The sequence below is a fragment of the Salvelinus namaycush genome, chromosome 32 (assembly GCF_016432855.1).
Source record: "Salvelinus namaycush isolate Seneca chromosome 32, SaNama_1.0, whole genome shotgun sequence".
Lineage (NCBI taxonomy): Eukaryota > Metazoa > Chordata > Actinopteri > Salmoniformes > Salmonidae > Salvelinus > Salvelinus namaycush.
The window spans coordinates 5,740,997-5,764,795 of record NC_052338.1 but is presented as its reverse complement, the minus strand read 5'-3'; the positions used below and the strand labels follow the sequence as shown (position 1 = coordinate 5,764,795).

General features: G+C 43.1%; 1 protein-coding gene across 1 annotated transcript in view; it reads left to right on the top strand.

Annotated features, from left to right (window-relative positions):
- LOC120026765 (beta/gamma crystallin domain-containing protein 1-like) overlaps window positions 1-22,720 on the top strand; it is a 47,437-nt gene extending 24,717 nt beyond the window's left edge. Inside the window, exons 3-20 of the mRNA XM_038971483.1 lie at window positions 8,721-8,768; window positions 10,324-10,442; window positions 12,790-13,003; window positions 13,376-13,515; window positions 14,432-14,558; window positions 14,702-14,737; window positions 14,856-14,995; window positions 15,073-15,199; window positions 17,768-17,922; window positions 18,242-18,368; window positions 18,597-18,632; window positions 18,773-18,885; window positions 19,960-20,089; window positions 20,446-20,585; window positions 21,048-21,171; window positions 21,299-21,457; window positions 21,799-21,958; window positions 22,150-22,720. Of these exons, the coding sequence (XP_038827411.1) occupies window positions 8,721-8,768; window positions 10,324-10,442; window positions 12,790-13,003; window positions 13,376-13,515; window positions 14,432-14,558; window positions 14,702-14,737; window positions 14,856-14,995; window positions 15,073-15,199; window positions 17,768-17,922; window positions 18,242-18,368; window positions 18,597-18,632; window positions 18,773-18,885; window positions 19,960-20,089; window positions 20,446-20,585; window positions 21,048-21,171; window positions 21,299-21,457; window positions 21,799-21,958; window positions 22,150-22,238 (2,184 nt within the window). The 3' untranslated portion in view covers window positions 22,239-22,720. The remainder of the gene's footprint in view (window positions 1-8,720; window positions 8,769-10,323; window positions 10,443-12,789; window positions 13,004-13,375; window positions 13,516-14,431; window positions 14,559-14,701; window positions 14,738-14,855; window positions 14,996-15,072; window positions 15,200-17,767; window positions 17,923-18,241; window positions 18,369-18,596; window positions 18,633-18,772; window positions 18,886-19,959; window positions 20,090-20,445; window positions 20,586-21,047; window positions 21,172-21,298; window positions 21,458-21,798; window positions 21,959-22,149) is intronic.
- The last annotated feature ends 1,079 nt before the right edge of the window (window positions 22,721-23,799 follow it).

The following is a 23,799-nucleotide window of genomic DNA, read 5'->3' as shown; positions in this document are numbered from 1 at the left end:
TATTTTTGTTCCATCAGACCAGAGGACATTTCTCCAAAAAGTACGATCTTTGTCCCCATGTGCATTTGCAAACCGTAGTCTGGCTTTTTTATGGCGGTTTTGGAGCAGTGGCATCTTCCTTGCTGAGCGGCCTTTCAGGTTATGTCGATATAGGACTCGTTTTACTGTGGATGTACATTGGGGAGAACAAGTATTTGATAAACTGCCGATTTTAGAGGATTTTCCTACCTGAAAACCTGATTTTGCAGGTTTTCCTGACCGACCCATGTAGAGGTCTGTAATTTTTATCATAGGTACACTTCAACTGTGAGAGACGGAATCTAAAACAAAAATCCAGAAAATCACATTGTATGATTTTTAAGTAATTAATTAGCATTTTAATGCATGACATAAGTATTTGATCACCTACCAACCAGTACGAATTCTGGCTCTCACAGACCTGTTAGTTTTTCTTTAAGAAGCCCTCCTGTTCTCCAGTCATTACCTGTATTAACTGCACCTGTTTGAACTCGTTAAAAGACACCTGTCCACACACTGAATCAACCAGACTCCAACCTCTCCACAATGGCCAAGACCAGAGAGCTGTGTAAGGACATCAGGGATAAAATTGTAGACCTGCACAAGGCTGGGATGGGCTACAGGACAATAGGCAGGCAGCTTGGTGAGAAGGCAACAACTGTTGGCGCAATTATTAGAAAATGGAAGAAGTTCAAGATGACGGTCAATCACCCTCGCTCTGGGGCTCCATGCAAGATCTCACCTCGTGGGGCATCAATGATCATGAGGAAGGTGAGGGATCAGCCCAGAACTACACGGCAGGACCTGGTCAATGACCTGAAGAGAGCTGGGACCACAGTCTCAAAGAAAACCATTAGTAACACACTACGCCGTCATGGATTAAAATCCTGCAGCGCACGCAAGGTCCCCCTGCTCAAGCCAGCGCATGTCCAGGCCCGTCTGAAGTTTGCCAATGACCATCTGGATGATCCAGAGGAGGAATGGGAGAAGGTCATGTGGTCTTATGAGACAAAAATAGAGCTTTTTGGTCTAAACTCCACTCGCCGTGTTTGGAGGAAGAAGAAGGATGAATACAACCCCAAGAACACCATCCCAACCGTGAAGCATGGAGGTGGAAACATCATTCTTTGGGGATGCTTTTCTGCAAAGGGGACAGGACAACTGCACCGTATTGAGGGGAGGATGGATGGGGCCATGTATCGCGAGATCTTGGCCAACAACCTCCTTCCCTCAGTAAGAGCATTGAAGATGGGTCGTGGCTGGGTCTTCCAGCATGACCGACCCGAAACACACAGCCAGGGCAACTAAGGGAGTGGCTCCGTAAGAAGCATTTCAAGGTCCTGGAGTGGCCTAGCCAGTCTCCAGACCTGAACCCAATAGAAAATCTTTGGAGGGAGCTGAAAGTCCGTATTGCCCAGCGACAGCCCCGAAACCTGAAGGATCTGGAGAAGGTCTGTATGGAGGAGTGGGCCAAAATCCCTGCTGCAGTGTGTGCAAACCTGGTCAAGAACTACAGGAAACGTATGATCTCTGTAATTGCAAACAAAGGTTTCTGGACCAAATATTAAGTTCTGCTTTTCTGATGTATCAAATACTTATGTCATGCAATAAAATGCACATTAATTACTTAAAAATCATACAATGTGATTTTCTGGATTTTTGTTTTAGATTCTGTCTCTCACAGTTGAAGTGTACCTATGATAACAATTACAGACCTCTACATGCTTTGTAAGTAGGAAAACCTGCAAAATCGGCAGTGTATCAAATACTTGTTCTCCCCACTGTAGATACTTTTGTACCTGTTTCCTCCAGCATCTTCACAAGGTCCTTTGCTGTTGTTCTGGGATTGATTTGCACTTTTCGCACCAAAGTACGTTCATCTCTAGGAGTGGTGTTTATACTTGCGTACTATTGTTTGTACAGATTAACATGGTACCTTCAGGCGTTTGTAAATGTCTCCCAAGGATGAACCAGACTTGTTGGAGGTCTACAATTTTTTTCTGAGGTCTTGGCTGATTTCTTTTGATTTTCCCATGTTGTCAAGCAAAGAGTCACTGAGTTTGAAGGTAGGCCTTGAAATACATCCACAGGTACACCTCCAGTTGACTCAAATTATGTCAATTAGCCTATCAGAAGCTTCTAAAGCCATGACATCATTTTCTGGAATTTTCCAAGCTGTTTAAAGGCACAGTCAACTTAGTGTATGTAAACTTCTGACCCACTGGAATTGTGATACAGTGAATTATAAGTGAAATAATCTGTCTGTAAACAATTGTTGGAAAAATGACTTCTGTCATGCACAAAGTAGATGTCCTAACCGACTTGCCAAAACGATAGTTTGTTAACAAGAAATGCGTGTATTGGTTGAAAAACGAGTTTAAATACTCCAACCTAAGTGTATGTAAACTTCCGACTTCATCTGTAACTCCAACTTGTGGGTCAGACCCAAAGGTGAAGTTTACTGGTAGTATGTGTTATGAATCATGCTAGTCATGCCCTTTAGCATGGACTAGTGTTTTTTACAACCAAATCCTAGTCGCTAATGGAAAAAGCACACTCGACACAGAAACAGTCTGGATAATTGCCACGGTAACCGACACTCAATCACTTTTGACAAAAGGACCTTGGCAGCGGTGTGTCGTAACCAGACAGGTGAGGACACTACATGATGATCACTCTATTGTGGGACTGCTCACTCCGTCTCTCAGCAGTTTCAGTCGGGTTTTCTAACCCCAAAGACATCCCGGATACACGTGGTGTGTTTAATGACTCTACGAGTTGACTTAGGGCTTACATAACGCATCTGCAGCATTTTCTATACTTTCTGCTCCAGAATGTTTCAGCTACGGCTCTGCAAAGGCATCTCGTCAAGCAAGCCAAGATGTACGAACGAAAGAGCACGAGCCTGTGCCTTATCTTGAATTGCACGTTATTACATTATTTTATAGATGTTGGCACGACACCTTTGATACATTTGACACGGTTTGAGTTTTTGTTCCAATGTTGGGATTTGTAATTGGTTATCACATTTCAAACATACATCTGCTTTTGGCCGATAAAAACAAATGAAAAGCCGATAAATAAAACTGGTGCCAACCAAAATGAGGAGATCGTTAGTCATCATTTATCTTATTTATCCAAACACAACGATTATACACGTACAGCGTACAGAGCCTTTTTTTGAGCGGGATTTCTCCTGCAGCTCCTCCGCTGGTTGTTGTTGGAGTAAAACGTGTTTTTATCAGCCCATTCATTGCGCAACAATTCTAAATATTCTAATTAAAAACAGTTTTGGTGCACGATTAAAAAGAGCTACTATTTTTATTTCTCAACTGGTAATTGATGCACGCCTCCCATTCACCATTAAAGTTTAGGCAGCAGGCTCTCAGCTCGTCACCCAACACTTTACGATGTGCGCTGGAGGCAGTATGCATTATGAAAATATATTTAATTCTTTGAAACCTGAATGTTTTATTTCATATTATGAGGCGCATGTCTTACCTTGCTTCAAAGTAGCCTATAGGCAAAATCTGACCATGCAAACCTGGAGGCAATTCTTTTATAAAGACTTCATAGGCAGGGCGTGACTTTCAAGTTTGGAGAATCTTACAATTTATCCTCTCATTTCTACCGTTCTGCATGCCAGTTGTGATTTTCATATGCGCATTTTCGTAGAGCAGTTTCATTTCAATAACTTTTTAGTTTCTCCAAATCATTGTCACGTGGCTAATCGTAAAAATCTGAATTAAAATGAAAAAAATCTCAAAGTTAAAGTAAACTAATGCAAGTTCACCAGCCTCTGCCATATGGGCACATTGATACACCATTATACACCGTGATCCATTGGCAGCTAAATAAATGAATGCATGGAACTCATAGCCTATAGGCCAATGCAGCGGTAGGCCTATAACTTCCATTGCTCTTTCACACTGAAGATTGGTGATTACTGAGTGGGAGATTGTAGGAAAGATTTTTCAAATAGCTTACTGTGAGGAACTATAGTTTTAATATGTCATTCACAATGGATGTTAAAAAAACACTTTCCTACATTTCCTCGCAGCAGGCCAGGTACGTCTATGCGTGCTCAGGTGCGTGTGCTCCCTCAATATTATCAGGACAGAAACCAGACACGTTTGGAGCACTCCAAACAAAAGACAATGAAAAATGTACAGATCTCGTAAATTATGGTTATGAAATAAACCAAAACTTGTTTCTCACAAGTTTAGCAGGTTGTGAACTCTGCAAACAACGTTTCCACTCCGAGAATGAGAACGGTAAATGACTGTAATTAATAAATGCATTAACAGCAATTTATGTAACCAAATCGCCTCACAAGTCCTCAACTGACAGCTTCATTAAATAGTACCCGCAAAACACCAGTGAAGAGGAGACTCCGGGATGCTGGATTCTGTTTCTCAAACTAGACACTCTAATGTACTTGTCCTCTTGCTCAGTTGTGCACCGGGGTTCTCCCACTCCTCTTTCTATTCTAGTTAGAGCCCGTTTGTGCTGTTCTGTGAAGGGAGGAGTACACAGTGTTGTACGAGATCTTCAGTTATTTGGCCATTTTTCGCATGGAATTTCTCAGAACAAAAATAAACTGATTCAGAAGAAAGTTCTTTGTTTCTGGCCATTTTGTGCCTGTAATCGAACCCACAAATGCTGATGCTCCAAATACTCAACTAGTCTAATTCTTTAATCAGCATAACAGTTTTCAGCTGTGCTAACATAATTGCAAAAGGTTTTTCTAATGATCAATTAGCCTTTTTAAAAGGATAAACTTGGATGAGCTAACACAACGTGCCATTGGAACACAGGAGTGATGGTTGCTGTTAATGGGCCTCTGTACGCTTCTGTAGGTGTTCCATAAAAAAATTGTCAGTTTCCAGCTACAGTAGTCATTTACAACATTATCAATGTCTACACTGTATTTCTGATCAATTTGATGTTATTTTAATTGGCAAAAACTGTGCTTTTCTTTCAAAAACAAGGGCATTTCTAAGTGACCCCAAACTTTTGAACGGTAATATACATATTCAGACCCTTTACTCAGTACTTTGTTGAAGCACCTTTGGCAGCATAGCATTCTTGGGTATACGCTACAAGCTTGGCACACTTGTATTTGGGGAGTTTTCTCGCATTCATCTCTGCAGATTTTCTACAAACCTTTTTTTCACTTTGTCATTATGGGGTATTGTGTGTAGATTGCTGAGGATTTGTATTTATTTAATCCATCGTCGGATAAGGCTGTAACGTAACAAAATGTGGGGAAAATCAGGGTCTGAATACTTTCCGAAGGCACTGTATGTAATGTGGAATTGATAAAAAATATAGATAAAAGTGCAAACAATTCACACAATGAAACACTGAATGAGCAAGAATTGTCGGGAGACCACTGCTCCATCTGTATAGAGACTCGCCTATGTCTTCGACACACACCCCTCCCCTCCTTCTTGTCTCAACATTTTCAATTATACTCAGACACATTATCTAAACACATACTGTATTTTTACATGCTTTTCACTGACAGCCGCAACTCAATAATCAGCTAGGCCTATTGCCACACGCGCTTTCCAAATAGCGTGCTTCCCAATTAGGCATAGGCCTATGAGCTTGTAATTTGTAACTATCCACACCTATTTTTTTAAAGAAGCTAATGATCCTTGATACCTCTGTGGCTAAGTCATGCTTTCTGGGGAAGTATTTTGAATGAATTTGCTTATTTCTTCAAACACAGGAGTAATTATATAATTTTGGCACATATGCCATTTATCTCCTGTTCTATTGGTTTTCATATCCAATATCTTTCATTGTCCAGAAGCCAAAGATACAATCCTAGTCATATTAGCAACCCATCGTAGTTGTTGCATCTTTAGATTCACCCTCTTTCTAAGTTTCTAACATAGATTTTCATCTCTATCACATCCTGTATGGAGCTGCTATGAGATGTGCTGTTTAGAATGGCCTTTTCCCAGGTGCTCTGTTTAGGATGGTATTTTTCCAGGTGTGCTGTTTAGGATGGTGTTTTCCCAGGTGCTCTGTTTAGGATGGTGTTTTCCCAGGTGCTCTGTTTAGGATGGTGTTTTCCCAGGTGCTCTGTTTATGATGGTATTTTTCCAGGTGTGCTGTTTAGGATGGTGTTTTCCCAGGTGCTCTGTTTAGGATGGTGTTTTTCCAGGTGCTCTGTTTAGGATGGTGTTTTTCCAGGTGCTCTGTTTAGGATGGTGTTTTCCCAGGTGCTCTGTTTAGGATGGTGTTTTTCCAGGTGTGCTGTTTAGGATGGTGTTTTTCCAGGTGCTCTGTTTAGGATGGTGTTTTTCCAGGTGTTCTGTTTAGGATGGTGTTTTCCCAGGTGCTCTGTTTAGGATGGTGTTTTCCCAGGTGCGCTGTTTAGGATGGTGTTTTCCCAGGTGCGCTGTTTAGGATGGTGTTTTCCCAGGTGCTCTGTTTAGGATGGTGTTTTCCCAGGTGCCCTGTTTAGGATGGCCTTTCCCCAGGCGCTCTGTTTAGAATGGCCTGTCCCCAGGTGTGCTGTTTAGGATGGTGTTTTCCCAGGTGTGCTGTTTAGGATGGTGTTTTCCCATGTGCGCTGTTTAGGATGGCCTTTCCCCAGGTGCTCTGTTTAGGATGGTGTTTTCCCATGTGTGCTGTTTAGGATGGTGTTTTCCCAGGTGCGCTGTTTAGGATGGTGTTTTCCCAGGTGCTCTGTTTAGGATGGTGTTTTCCCAGGTGCTTTGTTTAGGATAGTGTTTTCCCAGGTGCTCTGTTTAGGATGGTGTTTTCCCAGGTGTGCTGTTTAGGATGGTGTTTTCCCAGGTGCTCTGTTTAGGATGGTGTTTTCCCAGGTGCTCTGTTTAGGATGGTATTTTCCCAGGTGCTCTGTTTAGGATGGTGTTTTCCCATGTGTGCTGTTTAGGATGGTGTTTTCCCAGGTGTGCTGTTTAGGATGGTGTTTTCCCAGGTGCGCTGTTTAGGATGGTGTTTTCCCAGGTGCTCTGTTTAGGATGGTGTTTTCCCAGGTGCTCTGTTTAGGATGGTGTTTTCCCAGGTGCGCTGTTTAGGATGGTGTTTTCCCAGGAGCTTTGTTTAGGATGGTGTTTTCCCAGGTGCTCTGTTTAGGATGGTGTTTTCCCAGGTGCTCTGTTTAGGATGGTGTTTTTCCAGGTGCTCTGTTTAGGATGGTGTTTTCCCAGGTGCTCTGTTTAGGATGGTATTTTCCCAGGTGCTCTGTTTAGGATGGTGTTTTCCCAGGTGCTCTGTTTAGGATGGTGTTTTCCCAGGTGCGCTGTTTAGGATGGTGTTTTCCCAGGTGCGCTGTTTAGGATGGTGTTTTCCCAGGTGCTCTGTTTAGGATGGTGTTTTTCCAGGTGCTCTGTTTAGGATGGTGTTTTTCCAGGTGCTCTGTTTAGGATGGTGTTTTCCCAGGTGCGCTGTTTAGGATGGTGTTTTCCCAGGTGCGCTGTTTAGGATGGTGTTTTCCCAGGTGTGCTGTTTAGGATGGTGTTTAACCGCAAATTGCATTTTGGCAAATGTTTGAAAATGACGTTTTACTGGCTGCTTCATTACATGAGTTGATGTTCTGTTAAGATGCATTACCATAATCAAAATGTGATGTCTGTCATTCTGATCACCGTGGGTGGATGCCCTAATGGGTTATGCAGTGCATATAGGTCCGGTAAATTTCTCAAATGGCCGGTAATTTAATATCTTCTCGGTCAAGTTGTCCGGCGCCACATTTTCCTAACGGGATCCCTGACACACACACACACACACACACACACACACACACACACACACACACACACACACACACACACACACACACACACACACACACACACATATACACACTCTCTCTCTCTCTCTCTACCTGTCCACCCAGAAAGGTGAAGGACTACAGACCACAGTGTGGACACATTCTATCACATTCCAACTATATGCCACCAGTCCCCCAAGTACATGTCATTGAGAAAAAGGTGTAACCAAGGAATGCCAAGGTCTGGTGAGAGTAGAACAAGTGACAAGAGAATGTGTCTTTCTCTCCTGAAGATCTGAGATGTTGTTGTTGTTGTTGTTGTGCTGTCAGAATGGCCGCTCCCCTCTCCTTGTCTTCCTCAGAACCAGTTCTCCTAGATGGGGTGTTAATCAGAACTAATGCTGAGATGGTTAGGCATGTGCTGAAATAAAGTGAAACGCATAGTAAATCACTGCAAAGGATATTGTTAATTGTGTGGATGCACGCACGCACACACACACACACAGTATTTTGTTTTTGTCTGTCTCATACATCGTTCCTCTCAAGGTGAAGTTCATGTTTGCCATCTCATGGAGTGATGGGACATGGGTGGCCTTGTGTGTTAATCAGTAATTGCAAAAGGGGGTTGACAGGGTGGCTGGGGGTTGTGGATTTTACATTCTGTCGTTTGGGTACTATTGCTGCAGTAGTTTAGATGTTTTGAGGTTTGGTATGTTAACTATTTAGAAGTTAAACATGACATACTGTAGAAAGTCTAGTGATGCACTGTTCCTTTTTGTTTTTCCATTTGACATTTTTAGTCATTTAGTAGAAGCTCTTATACAGAGCGACTTACAGTTTGCACATTCATCTTAAAAGATAGCAAGGTAAGATAGCTATGTGCTATTTATAGTGGTTTGGTAAAGTAGGAAATGACTAAAGAGCTGTTTTCGCTGTGTGTCTGCAGCTCACCAAGGAGAAAGAACATGGAAAGCTCAACCCTCGACCAGGAAAGGTGAGTGTCTGTCTGACTGTGAAAACTACTACAGGAATCACCCATCTCTGTCCCTCATCTATCGTCTTTGTCCTGCAGTAAAGGTCAATGTCCCATTGCAACCTCTTTTTTTTTAGATGTAATGAGGGATCTGCTCACCAACCAAGTTAGCCTTATCAAAAATGGTTTATTTTGCCAGCTGTCTTGACTTGAACTATGGAGGTCTCCAAGGAGCAATAGTAACCACATAACATCCTTAAATGTGTTTTTTTTTAATGATGATAATTAAAAGTGAATTAACGGCTTCACACTTCAAGGTACCCCAGAGACCGACAGTTGCCAAAGTCGAGTAATTAAGGATGAGAAGAGCATGGTAAAGCTGAGGAAATGAGATTAGTATGATTGTATTCTTATTCACTCAGCCCAAACATCGTTCTCTATTTAGGCTGTTGAACATTTAGATATATCAATCAGAATTATGTGGAAGTGGAAATCACGTCTTCACAAAGAAAGACATTTTCTTTTTTCCAATGCACACTCACTGGTTTGGAGAATATTACTAAAAGCCCAGTTCATTCACTATAGACCTAACATACTACAGAGCAGGGGTTCCCAACCTAAGGGTCGCAACCGCAGCACGGGGCTGCCAAAGCTTCCAGAGCTTGACTTGAGAAAAATAAATACATATTTGTGGTGTACTTGATGGGCATGTTTTCGTTTCATCGTTTGGTAACAGTTTCAATCTCTTATTATTAGTCATCCGTAATTATTTCCGCGTTGGCAGAAGTTACGCCGGTGCCTTGCCAACGCCATTGTTCTCCTCTCAACAATCCCGCTCTTAATCAATTACTGTGGTATTTCAACCCTAACAAGTAATACTAGCTAAACACCTGCCTCATTTGCCCATTGCCATCAAGACGGAGATTATGAACCTAGCTAAATGTCAAGCTTGCTCCTGCATGCAACCAAATTGCTCCTCCCCCAACTGTACCATTCTATCTCAGCTCCGTCATGGCACCTACAGGCTTGCTTGACATTTAGGTCTGACAGTTTCTGATTCCAGAGCCTACCTGTGATACACAATAGCATACCTTACCTGAACGTTCATGTGGTTCACAACACAAAGCAGTGTGTCTAAGTTGCATCTCAGTCTTTTTGCTGTTTGCTGTTTGCTGCTTCGATTGATGTTGAAAAGGGATGGATAGAGTTAGCCTGGTCATTAGATCTGTTTGTTCCTTTTAATGCACGGAAAGAAGTGGGGGGGGGGGGGGGGTTAACAAACGTGAGTGAAGGTGCAACCAAAGAATTACATCGTCATTGAACAGGAAACGGTGCAACGCTCGTTCACCATTAAAAACATATCATTTTATTTGAGCAACTTATTAAAAGCTTGACGTTTGAGCCTTCATTCCCTTTGGTAGTGGCCTTCATCAGAACCTTTTAATGTACGTCAGATATTGGCTAAAGACGAGCAGATCTAGCGTCCGTGCTCGGATAGAGGATGGGCCATGGTACATGTACAGCATGAGTGTGCTGTTTTAATTTGAGCATTATGAAATGGTGCTGTCTTTTCCAGATGTTCATCTTTGACCGGCCAGGGATGTGTGGCCAGAGGATGGAGGTGTGGAGTGATGTCGTTGATGCCACACCCTGGCAACTACAGGAGACCATCTCTATCAGGGTTGTCAGAGGAGGGTAAGTGTTCACACACAAAGTGCAATCGTCCCAGACAACTCTCTGAACTAAAGCCTGATCTCCATGACCCTGGTGCACCACAGATGCTAATCCATAGAATTATGATCAAGATAGTTGCAGGAGGATCTCAACCAAGTACCTAGTAGTAATACACACTATAATCATTGCATTATTTCTGAGAGGGAATGGATTATTAATATTAGGAAGTAGAGCAAAGGCATACAGTCCAATACCTGCACTGGGTGTGTGCACTGCAGAGGGAATGTTCTCAAGTCTCTCACAACCATCCCTTTCTCCGTGCTGCACGGGATTTCTTAGGAGCTCTCTGGAGAGGGATATTTGCGTATCTGTCTTCCTCTCTCTCTTTCATGCTATAGTTTGCCTACTCTAAAATGTTTAAATATAAACAGTCTCTCACAACCTATTACTGTACACTCTTAGAATAAGGTGCCATCCAGAACCTAAAATAAGTATTCGACTTTAGCCCATAGGACAACCGTTTTTGGTTCCAGGTAGAACCCTTTTGTCTTTCATGTAGAACCCTTTCCACAGGTGGTTCTACCTGGAACCAAAAAAGGGTTCTTCTATGGGGGCAGCCGTAGGGTAGCATGGTGTAGGGTAGCACGGTGTCCAAAATGGGTCTGAACATGCTGACTCACCCATCCCTGGGGCTCCAGAACACTAAACAGTGATGTGGTGCAACCCCCTTCTACCGCCAAGCCTCACTGAGACACAGCGGTGAATAATCATTAGGCTGCTTTCATTACCATCACAGATCATCTGAAGGGTGACATCTGTCACTTGTTCATTCTGTCTCCATCTCTCTCTCTTTTTCTGTGTGTGTGAATGTTGACTTTTCAAAACTCTCAGTGTAGAATATGCAGCTAATGAGCCATGGCCGAATTGGCATGACATGATTATTATTTATCACTTGTTTGTGTGTGTGTGTGTGTGTGTGTGTGTGTGTGTGTGTGTGTGTGTGTGTGTGTGTGTGTGTGTGTGTGTGTGTGTGTGTGAACTTGTGGTTTTCGGAACTCTCAGTGCAGTACAGAACATGTGCCACCGGGTGGTTTGGATTTATATCACTAATACAAATGTTTGACTGAAAGAAGTCCAAATAACAAGCAAATGTTATTTGTCACTTATTCTGTGTGAACCCTCACTTTTGCAAACTCTCCGTGGGCTATGGGTATGAAAGAATGAGAGGATTTTAGTTCCACGGATAAAGGATTTGACTGTATTAGTGATTTAAATACTTGGATGGCTCACAACTTCCTCCAGCTAAATCAAGATAAGACCGAGATGCTTGTTGTTGGAGCCAAAGCACAGAGAGAGAATCTGGCCACATGTTTTAATTCACGGGCAATAAAGATAAAACACCAGATAAAAAACCTAGGTGTTATTTTAGATTCTGAACTCGGTTTCAAATCACACATTAGGAATGTGACCAAAATAGTGTTTTACTATTTCCAAGGTGTGGCTGTTTCTCTCTCAGGCTGACACAGAGAGACTCATCCATGCTTTTATAACAAGCAGGCTTGACTACTGTAATGCTCTCCTGTCTGGTCTACCCAAGAAAGCCATTGGTCAACTACAAACACATACAGAATGCTGCAGCACGGGTACTGACCAAGACCAGACGGAGAGCAGATATTACACCGGTTTTAAGGTCTCTGCACTGGCTGCCTGTGAGTTTTAGAATACATTTTAAGATTCTTCTATTGGTTTTTAAATAAATCCACGATGGTGCTTCCCAATACATGTTAGACATGCTTTGAAGTTAAGTATCTAGTAGGTCCCTCAGGTCCTTTGGCACTGGCCTTTTAACTGTCCCAAAGCCTAGGACCAAGAGGCAGCCTTTAGTTACTATGCCCCCAGCCACTGGAATAGCCTGCCAGAGAACCTGAGGGGGGGGGTGAAACTGTGGATAATTTTTTTTTTTTTTAAACAGCCTTTTAGCTTTGCTTTTCATTTTTAGTCATTCATTTTTTTCTTTTATTTTTTTTTCTTCTGTAAAGCACATTGTGTTGCGCTCCATGTCTGAAATGGGCTGTATAAATACAGCTTGATTTGACGACTCAACATCTTGTGAATACTTACATAACTGGATAGATATTTCTACTTTCACCCTTTCATATCTTCAATAGGAACACCAGGGCCATCCTCAGGGTGCTAGTGTAGAGCTCTACTAGTGTGTCCATCATTAGAGCAATGGCCAATCTGTTCACCAGCTTTCCCTGTTTAACTCACTTTTAAAATAGGTCATGCATTGTTAAATTAATCTTGTTCAGACCACTGATCCAACTGGACTTGTTGTTAAACCCCATCTTTCCATTCCTCTCTTCAGCTGGGTCTTGTACGAGAAGCCCAACTTCAAAGGGGAGAAGATCGCTCTGGACGAGGGGGACATAGAGCTCACCTACCCCTTCGACCCCCCCGAGGAGGTAGAGGGACAACAACCGCAGAATGGAGAGGACAGCCAGAAGGAGGGAGGAGAAGAAGTGGTGGCGGCCAAGCCGGCCAGGAGGTTCATCATAGGATCAGTACGAAGAGTAGTCAGGGTAAGAAGAAGAAGAAGTCACAGATGACCCCTTACTATTATGATTATATGATGAGCCCTAGAGCAGTGCTTCTCAAAGTGTGGCATGCAACCAGGCAACTACTAAAACCTTGGTTGTGGTTAGAAACATGGCTTTGTGTATTTGGTGGATCAGAAGAATTCCAAAGGCTTTCGGTGAGAGTTATGTCAATCTGATTAGGTGTGGTTCAGTAGAACTGCTCGTCTGTTGATAGACTCTGGCACCTTTAAGGATTTCTGCCTCACAACTCCGTCCTCTCTGTTAGAGCCTGTATCACAATTGCGCTGCTCTGTGAGACTATAGCACCCCCTAGTGTCAAAGTACCATACCTGTCATTTCTCTCTGCCCCCGCAGGACTACAGTGTGCCAGAGATCAGTCTGTTCCCAGAGGAGAATGCCGAGGGGAAGAAGGTGACCTTCAGAGACACGTCAGATGACGCCAGGATATTCGGCTTCCCCATCAAAGCCAACTCCATCATCATCAACGCTGGACTGTGAGTAACTGTAGTCAGCTCCGCCAACTGCTTTTTAGTCGGCCACGTCGGGCACAAGGATAAACATTTATGAAAGTAAGATGATACAATGTATTGTTTGATCAAATAAAGCTTCAAATGTAATCCCTGGGGGAGTAGTGCTAAGCTGACATATGGAATTGTTTTAAGATGGGCGTACTATGGACCATCTGGCTATTTGATTTTTGAATTTTAGGACCCCTTTAGGTATAAAAAAAAATTGATGGCAAAAAAGACAGTCAAAAAATATATCATAAGAAACAAGGGTTTGAAGTGTCTGTCCTCAATCAAGGAGATATAAGAAAGCTCAGGAAATATTTGTCGTTTTTTTTTACACATATTTAACCCCTTTTTTTGTGTAGGCACAAATCCTCCTTCATACTTCCAATATTTTTTACATCTGGTCACCTTCAGCAGAGTCCTGTGACACTTGTGGGGTCGTAGTGCAAAACGGAGAACACCGTGTTCATGAGAATCTCCCCTTTCCGTAGTGGTCATAATAGTTTTGAGGTCGAACCGTTCTGACGCTACATACGTTTCCGTGAGAAGACCGATTTTCGGGATCTCTTATGATCTGACGAACACCGCTCTAGCCCTGCCATGTGGAAGTGCAACACTGGCGGATGCGGTGGATTTAAAACGCATCCAATGCCAAAAAAACGATATCTCTAGCTTAAACTGATGGATTTTGATGGGGAATTTTTTATGGAACTTAGATTGACACACCAGTGCGTCAGTCAACTCTAGGGGTTTAACGTTGTATTGGGTGAAAAGAAGTTAAGCTCAATATATTACAGTATATTGGCTATTTTATTGGTGTGATAGCATGGTTTTGGTGAGGTCTGTCTTCTGTAATGATATCTCTGTTCTGATTGGATTGACTCTCTTCTCTCTCCAGATGGCTGGTATATGCTCAGCCTTTCTTCCAGGGCGTACCACGTGTTCTGGAGGTGGGGGGGTTCCCCAACCCTGCAGCCTGGGGCGTGGAACAACCTTACGTGGGCTCCGTGCACCCTCTCAAAATCGTAAGATTATAATAGACACATGGTAGAGACTGACCACAGCTAGAACAATGTACACCCCATGGAAATAGCTTTAGTATACTTCATGTTTTGCATTCATAGGTGATGACCACGAAATGAAATTTTCCTAATGTTTTTTATGACAGGGTGAACCAAGAGTGGAGAAACCTGGTGAGCCCAAGGTAAGAATGAACAAACAAACAAATGATTGAAGCCGATACCTCACTGTAAAAGTTATTGGGTAACTTTCCATTGAATCTTACTCAGCCCCCCCTTGCGCCTGCTGTTTTGTCTTCCCAGCTGGTGCTCTATGAAAAGCCCTACTTCACTGGGAAGACGAGGACAATCTACACCAACATGAGAGACTTCATGACCAGGAAGGATAGACAGCAGACTGCCTTCATGTACAGCCCCGGATCCATCAAAGTACAGGGAGGCTGGTGAGTAGACTGTGTGTGTGTGTGTGTGTGTGTCTGTTACTTCCTGCATCTCATCCTCTGTCTCCCTGTACTTCTAGCTGGGTGGGCTATGAGAAGGAGGGTTTCCGAGGCCACCAGTATATGTTGGAGGAGGGAGAGTACCATGACTGGAGGGTGTGGGGGGGCTGCGATGCCGAGCTGCGCTCTGTCAGAGTCATACGAGCGGTGAGTGGGCCATACCATCACGTAACACCCCCATCTCTTTCAGGCCCTTGTATCTTGTATCCAGCTGCTGCAGGAATGATCATGCCCTAAATGGCATATACACTGAGTATACAAAATATTAAGAAGGCCTGCTCTTTCCAGGTGAAAGCTATGATTTATTATTGATGTCACTTGTTAAATCCATATCAATCAGTGTAGATGAAGGGGAGGAGACAGGTTAAAGAAGGATTTTTAAGCCTTGAGACAACTGAGACATGGATTGTGTATGTGTGCTATTCAGAGGGTGAATGAGCAAAACAAAATGTAAGTGCATTTGAACGGGGCATGGTAGTAGGCGCCAGGCGCACCAGTTTGAGTGTGTCAACTGCAATGCTGCGGGGTTTTTCACGCTCAACAGTTTCGTGTGTATAAAGGATGGTCCACCACCCAAAGGACATCCAGCCAACTTGACACAACTGTGGGAAGCATTGGAGTCAACATGGGCCAGCATCCCTGTGGAACAAATTGAAGCTGTTCCAAGGGCAAAAGGGGGTGAAACTTAATATTGGTGTTCCAATTGGTGTTTGGTATACTCAGTGTATATCATATATACAGGTACAGTTGAAGTCGGAAGTTTACATACACCTTAGCCAAATACATTTCAACTCAGTTTTTCACAATTCCTGACATTTAATCAGAGTAAAAATTCCCTGTCTTAGGTCAGTTCGGATCACCACTGAAATGTCAGAAAAATAGTAGAGAGAATTATTTATTTCAGCTTTTATTTCTTTCATCACATTTCCAGTGGGTCAGAAGTTTACATACACTCAATTAGTATTTGGTAGCATTGCCTTTAAATTGTTTAACTTGGGTCAAATGTTTCGGGTAGCCTTCCACAAGCTTCCCACAATAAGTTGGGCGAATTTTGGCCCATTCCTCCTGACAGAGCTGGTGTAACTGAGTCAGGTTTGTAGGCCTACTTGCTTGCACACGCCTTTTGAGTTCTGCCCACACATTTTCTACAGGATTGAGGTCAGGGCTTTGTGATGGCCACTCCAGTACCTTGACTTTGTTGTCCTTAAGCCATTTTGCCACAACTTTGGAAGCATGCTTGGGGTCATTGTCCATTTGGAAGACCCATTTGCGACCAAGCTCTAACTTCCTGACCTGATTTCTTGAGACGTCGCTACAAAATATTCACATAATTTTCCTTCCTCATGGTGCCATCTATTTTGTGAAGTGCACCAGTCCCTCCTGCAGCAAAGCACCCCCACAACATGATGCTGCCACCCCAGTGCTTCACGGTTGGGTGAAATAATCTGTCTGTAAACAATTGTTGGAAAAATTGCTTGTGTCATGCACAAAGTCGATGTCCTCGCCGACTTGCCAAAACAATCGTTTGTTAACAAGAAATGTGTGGAGTGGTTGAAAAACGAGTTTTAATGACTCCAACCTAAGTGTATGCAAACTTCCGACTTCAACTGTAACTGCCAAAATAAAGCAAACATCCAACATACAGTGTCTTACATTTACATTTAAGTCATTTAGCAGACGCTCTTATCCAGAGCGACTTACAAATTGGTGCATTCACCTTATGATATCCACACATGGTATTGCATTTTATTTTTTATTTTTTATTTATTTTTTATCTTTTTTTATTATTATTATTATTATTATTTTATTTTATTTAACTATGCAAGTCAGTTAAGAACAAATTCTTATTTTCAATGACGGCCTAGGAACAGTGGGTTAACTGCCTGTTCAGGGGCAGAACGACAGATTTGTACCTTGTCAGCTCGGGGATTTGAACTTGCAACCTTTCGGTTACTAGTCCAACGCTCTAACCACTAGGCTACCCTGCCGCCCCGTCTTAATAGGTGTTGGGCCACCATGAGCCAGAACAGCTTCAATGCACCTTGGCATAGATTCTACAATTGTCTGGAACTCTGTTGGCGGGATTGTGGTGGAAAACGCAGCAAGATATTTTTCTGCATTTCATCTTTCCTTTTCTGTATGAAAATCGCAAACGCGACCCCTGTGGCATATGGTTTACATCGTTTTCATGTTCATCAAACCGTTCAACCATTGACCACTCGTGCGCTTGGATGGGGGCATTGTCATCCTATAGGGGTACAGCCATGGAGCCAAAATAAATGGCCTGTCCAGCATTTTTATACATGACCCTAAGCATGACGGGATACTAATTGCTTAATTAACTCAGGAACCACACCTGGGAGGAAACACCTGCTTTCAATACACTTTGTATCCCTCATTTACTCGTGTTTCGGTTAATTTGGCAGTTGACCTCGGCAAAGGGACGTACTCAGGCTTTTAGTTTGCGGTTAGGGTTAAATATCTACAATTTATAATTCACTCAAAAACAAATGTAGTTCCATTGAACTAATCAGTGTGAAATACGTTTGACCAGAAATGGAACTAAAGGTAGCATCTTTAAGGGCAGTGGCACACAGTAGCTGTCCCTTTTCCTGTTGGTTAAGTTTAGGATGGAGCTGATCCTAGATCTGTGCCTAAAGACAACCCCTACCTGGAGCCACAGTATGTGACCTCTGACCACTCTGTCCCCTGTAGGACCTGACCGAGCCCATGTTGGTGTTGTATGAGCAGCCTGACGTGGAGCAGGAGATGGACCAGGACAACACCTTTGAGGTGACCGAGGCCATTCCTGACGTGGAGCTGTTTGGCTTCCGCACCACCACGCGCTCCATCCACGTCGTCAGTGGAGCGTGAGTACAAATGCTTGTGACGAGCAGCGTTACAGTCCAACATGGGTGTAATCCAGTGTTGAACAGTAATGACTGATATCATTTTAACTGTGCCTGATAAGATAGTAAGAACATTATCATAACTAGAGGCAATATACAGTAGATATGGCTCTGATAATAACTTGATACTGGCTGATACATTGATAAGAATACGATCATATTTGACAATACCTTTATAGACATAATACAGTAAACATAAGTTCCCTCCAACAGTGAATGAAGGATGTTACGGAGTATTAGTGGAAGTTTGACGCTAAGTGGCCACTGTCTCCCCCTCCAGATGGATCGCCTACTCTCACGTGGACTTCTCTGGTGACCAGTATGTCCTGGAGAAAGGTTTCTACAGTAACTCTGCCGACTGGGGCTCTTCAGACAACCGCATCTGCTCTGTCCAGCCCATCCTGCAGGTGAGTAGGTCGTCTAGAGACGCTTTTTGTACGGAGTTGACAGTGGAGAAGACGGAAACAGGCAGGCAAATGAACTGGAAGGAGAACACCCACGAACGCGCACCGCTTAGATGCTCCTTTAATGTTAACATTGAAACGTATTCATCGCTGAGGAACATTTGAAGGGATTGCTGGTGTCAGACATCGTGGTGTTTACTCGGTGCACCCGGTTCTCTTGTCTGTTTTCAGGCTCCAAGTGAAAACCAGGGCAGCGTCAGAAGTGAGGTGAGACATCTTGTAGTATCGTGTGTGTGTATCCTTCTGCAGTCACGCTCCTCTCTTTTCACACTTCACTTGTACTATGTACTACAGTAAATGTGACCGATTTGAACTCTTTCTTCCCTCGCTGCCCCTGTCCGTCTCAGGTGATGCTGTACACAGAGCCAGATTTCCAGGGGGAATGCCATGTGTGTGACAAGAACCAGGAGTCCCTCTCTGACAAGCTCATCGCCAAGTCCTGCAGAGTGGTGGGAGGAAGGTGGGACAGAACCAACATGCACAATATATATATATACACTGCTCAAAAAAATAAAGGGAACACTTAAACAACACAATGTAACTCCAAGTCAATCACACTTCTGTGAAATCAAACTGTCCACTTAGGAAGCAACACTGATTGACAATACATTTCACATGCTGTTGTGCAAATGGAATAGACAAAAGGTGGAAATTATAGGCAATTAGCAAGACACCCCCAATAAAGGAGTGGTTCTGCAGGTGGTGACCACAGACCACTTCTCAGTTCCTATGCTTCCTGGCTGATGTTTTGGTCACTTTTGAATGCTGGCGGTGCTCTCACTCTAGTGGTAGCATGAGACGGAGTCTACAACCCACACAAGTGGCTCAGGTAGTGCAGCTCATCCAGGATGGCACATCAATGCAAGCTGTGGCAAGAAGGTTTGCTGTGTCTGTCAGCGTAGTGTCCAGAGCATGGAGGCGCTACCAGGAGACAGGCCAGTACATCAGGAGACGTGGAGGAGGCCGTAGGAGGGCAACAACCCAGCAGCAGGACCGCTACCTCCGCCTTTGTGCAAGGAGGAGCACTGCCAGAGCCCTGCAAAATGACCTCCAGCAGGCCACAAAGCCAGGAAGCAACTGAGAAGTGGTCTGTGGTCACCACCTGCAGAATCACTCCTTTATTGGGGGTGTCTTGCTAATTGCCTATAATTTCCACCTTTTGTCTATTCCATTTGCACAACAGCATGTGAAATTTATTGTCAATCAGTGTTGCTTCCTAAGTGGACAGTTTGATTTCACAGAAGTGTGATTGACTTGGAGTTACATTGTGTTGTTTAAGTGTTCCCTTTATTTTTTTGAGCAGTGTATATATATATACACACACACACCAAGTGTAGGAAAAATGTAGAATTAGGAGAGATGGCAGTATACACAGGCTTAGTGGAGCTGTAGAGGGATGGTATGGAGTACTGCAGAACCTAGAGATGAGCCAGCATATAATTATTACAATTAAAGGGGAGTTCACTGTACTGATGAGTGTGCGGCGCTAGTAAATTGGTTTTAAATGGGTTTTGCGTGTTCCTCTACGTTCCAGTTGGGTGGTGTACGAGGGCCGTGAGTATTCAGGGAACCTGTACATCCTGTCAGAAGGAGACTACCCCAACTTCACCAGCATGGGCTGTCCCCCGAACTGTGTCATACGCTCGCTGAAGACTGTCCCGCTGGTAAGACCAATCCTCATATACTGGTCACACTCATATAAACTGGCTTATTCAACGTCACATTGTCCTTCACTTTTTTCTGTCTGTCTCTCACTCTATAGCTTTCTCCGTTTTATTTTCAATCAGTTAATGAATCAGGTTGTTGTATTCAGGTTAACGCCCCCAGCCCTCTCTCTTCCCCACACCGTTACTCCTCCCAACCCCATACCCTGACCCACTGTAACACCGCTGCAGCCTACCCAACCTAGTGTGTGTGTGTTTATACAGGAGGGGTTGGAAGAAAAACAGACGACACATTTCCATCCCATATGGAGTAATAAAGTATATCTTAACACTGTCTCCCCCCCCCGTTTCCCCAGGTATTCTCAGTGCCCTCCGTCTCCCTGTTTGGTCTGGAGTGTTTGGAGGGTAGGGAGATCACAGTGGACACAGAGGTGGCCAATATGCTGGAGGAGGGCTACAACAACCATCTACTCTCGGTCAGAGTCAACCGAGGCTGGTGAGTGTGCGTTTAAGTGTGTGCGTATGTATGTGCGTAAGGGTATGCGTGTTAAAATTTTTATTTTTATTTTATTTCACCTTTATTTAACCAGGTAGGCAAATTGAGAACACGTTCTCATTTACAATTGCGACCTGGCCAAGATAAAGCAAAAATGTGTGTGTGTGTGTGTGTGTGTGTGTGTGTGTGTGTGTGTGTGTGTGTGTGTGTGTGTGTGTGTGTGTGTGTGTGTGTGTGTTGACATTATGCGCTCTTATGTTTCTGACCTGACGAAGATCCGTTCCAGATGGAAACGTTGTCATAAAGCGGTGAATTGGGAGCTTTAACAGTGTGGGGCCCTTCTTGTTCTCTACCAGTATTCTTTATTAGACCGGCACCTATGTTTTTAAGGATGTGCGTATGACCACAAACGTTTCCCTTGTGTCACTCTCTCTCCCTATACCTCACTTGCTCTCTTTGCAGCTGGGTGATGTGTGAGCACAGTAACTACAGGGGGCGACAGTTCCTATTAGAACCCATTGAAATCTCCAACTGGCCCAAATTCAGTCAGCTTCTCACCATTGGCTCAATGCACCCAGTACGGCAGGTTAGAATCCCTATGACTTCATTCACTTTGTTTGGGTTGGTTGATAATACAGTACTTCTATCCAATTCATGTTAACTATTTTTATTACTTATATTTACTCATCCATTTACTCACCCATTTCCTGCAGAGGCGGCACTTCTTTCGCATCAAAAGCAAAGAGCGAGGTCACTTCCTGTCCATCCAGGGTGGCGTAGAGGAAATGATGTCGGGACGCGTGGTGGTGACCGAGCAGGTGGAGGGCATGAGCGAAATCTGGTTCTACCAGGAAGGCCTCATCAAGAACAAGGTATTACTCACTAGGAATAAAGTTCTTCAGCTTTTTCATTCTCATGATCATTTTCTTTCACCTTACTGAGGAACCCCTGGAACTACCCCTAGGACCCCATGAGTTAACACATACATACATTGACAGCCCTAAAATGCAGAGAATCCGTTTTTTTCCCCCATAGAAGTAAATATCGAGCATTTTTATATCTTCCGATGTTATTTCTCCTATTTATTTTACACCTATATTTATCATGTTTTACAATTAATTTACCACATATCCTATCCACATCGCTTAGATGTTTTGCTAGTTGAGCACGCCAGATTTGTCCATTTCTTATGTCTCTTGCTCTCGCTCTCTAGTTGGCTCCTACTATGAGCCTGCAGGTAATGGGGAACGTGGAGGCGGGGGCGAAAGTGGTGCTGTGGTCAGAGACCCGGCAGCCTGTCCAGACCTGGTCGGCCCAGATGAGAGGCACCATCCCCAGTCTCACCTTCCCTGGCATGGTGTTGGACATCAAGGGTGAGACACTAGTCTAATTTTAGGAGTGAAATTATAGGAACTACACATACATGATTTGTACTTTCATGTAATACGATGAACACTTGGGTAAATGTTTGGGGTAATCCCCCCCCCCCAAATGTTTCATATGAGGCGACAGTACAGAATGTCACCTTTTATTTGAGGGTATTTTCAACATACAATTCTCTCAGGTGGCAAGCAGTACGACAGAGACCATGTGGTGATTTTACCAGAGAGTGAGGAGAGGCCTTGCCAACAGTGGGAGCTGGAGCTGCTGTAACCTTCCAATAACCTTCCCTCAACCTGCACCCTTCACCCGCTCCTCCAATACAATACATTCCAATATATCCAGTATTTTTATTTTATTTTGTTTGACTATGTAATTTACTACGTTTTGGGAAAACATTGGATGGGAAGTGTATTCTTTATGCAGTATAATACATACACAATACATATAATAATGTATGATGCAGTATAATACATACACAATACATATAATAATGTATGATGCAGTGCAATGACTCTGTGGGCTTTTATGCAGTTCCTCTCTAATGCTACAGTATGTTCTTCTATTTCACTATGGTCTATCTATTTTCATAGATATGAATCATACATTGCCAATCACTGTCAATATACCGGTAACTTTCTTATTTGTATATTTAACACAAATGCCTTGCACCTCAATGCATTATTCTTTGATACCAAAAATAGAATGTGAAAAGAAATGAGTGGTTATAAAATATAAAAGATATAAATATTAAATAAAACTATCAAAAATTAAACTGTTGTTCAAGTGTCTTGTTAATCTAAAAGGTGTCTTGTTCTTTCATAGATCTTCAATTGTAGCTAAGTTACAGTATACTGTCATGTATTCCTTGGAGAAAGAAATTCGGGGACATCATGGGCTTTCACATGTTATTATAATGCAGACAGGTCAAAATTGAGGAGTGGTACTGTCTGACTATCATCTTGATTCACACAGACATAATCTAGAAACACTGAGCAAGCTGTTCTGAACACCATGGTCATACAAGGTGTACAAGATACAGGACTGTTAAGAGTGAGACAAGACAACTGATAGTATAGTGTGGCCTACTCTGTACAGAACATACTATGCATATGTACATACAAGCAGCTCAAAGTTAAATACAGTACCAGTAAAAAGTCTGGACACACCTACTCATTCAAGGGTTTTTCTTTCTTTTTACTATGTTATACATGGTAGAATAATAGTGAAGACATCAAAACTATGAAATAACACATATGGAATCATGTAGTGACCAAAAAAGTGTTGAACAAATCAAAATATATTTTATATTTGAGATTCTTCAAATAGCCACCCTTTGCCCTGATGACAGCTTTGCACACTATTGGCATTCTCTCAACCAGCTTCACCTAGAATGCTTTTCCAACAGTCTTGAAGGAGTTCCTGCATATGCTGAGCACTTGTTGGCTGCTTTTCTTTCACTCTGCGGTCCAACTCATCCCACACCATCTCAATTTTGTTGAGGTCGGGGATTATGGAGGCCAGGTCATCTGATGCAGCACTCCATCACTCTCCTTCTTGGTAACATAGCCCTTACACAGCCTGGAGGTGTGTTGGGTCATTGACCTGTTGAAAAACAAAATGATAGTCGTACTAACCTCAAACCAGATGGGATGGTGTATCACTGCAGAATGCTGTGGTAGCCATGCTGGTTAAGTGTGCCTTGAATTCTAAATAAATTACTGACAGTGTCACCAGCAAAGCACCCCCACACCATAACCACCTCCTCCATGCTTTAGGGTGGGAAATACACATGCGGAGATCATCCGTTCACCCACACCACGTCTCACAAAGA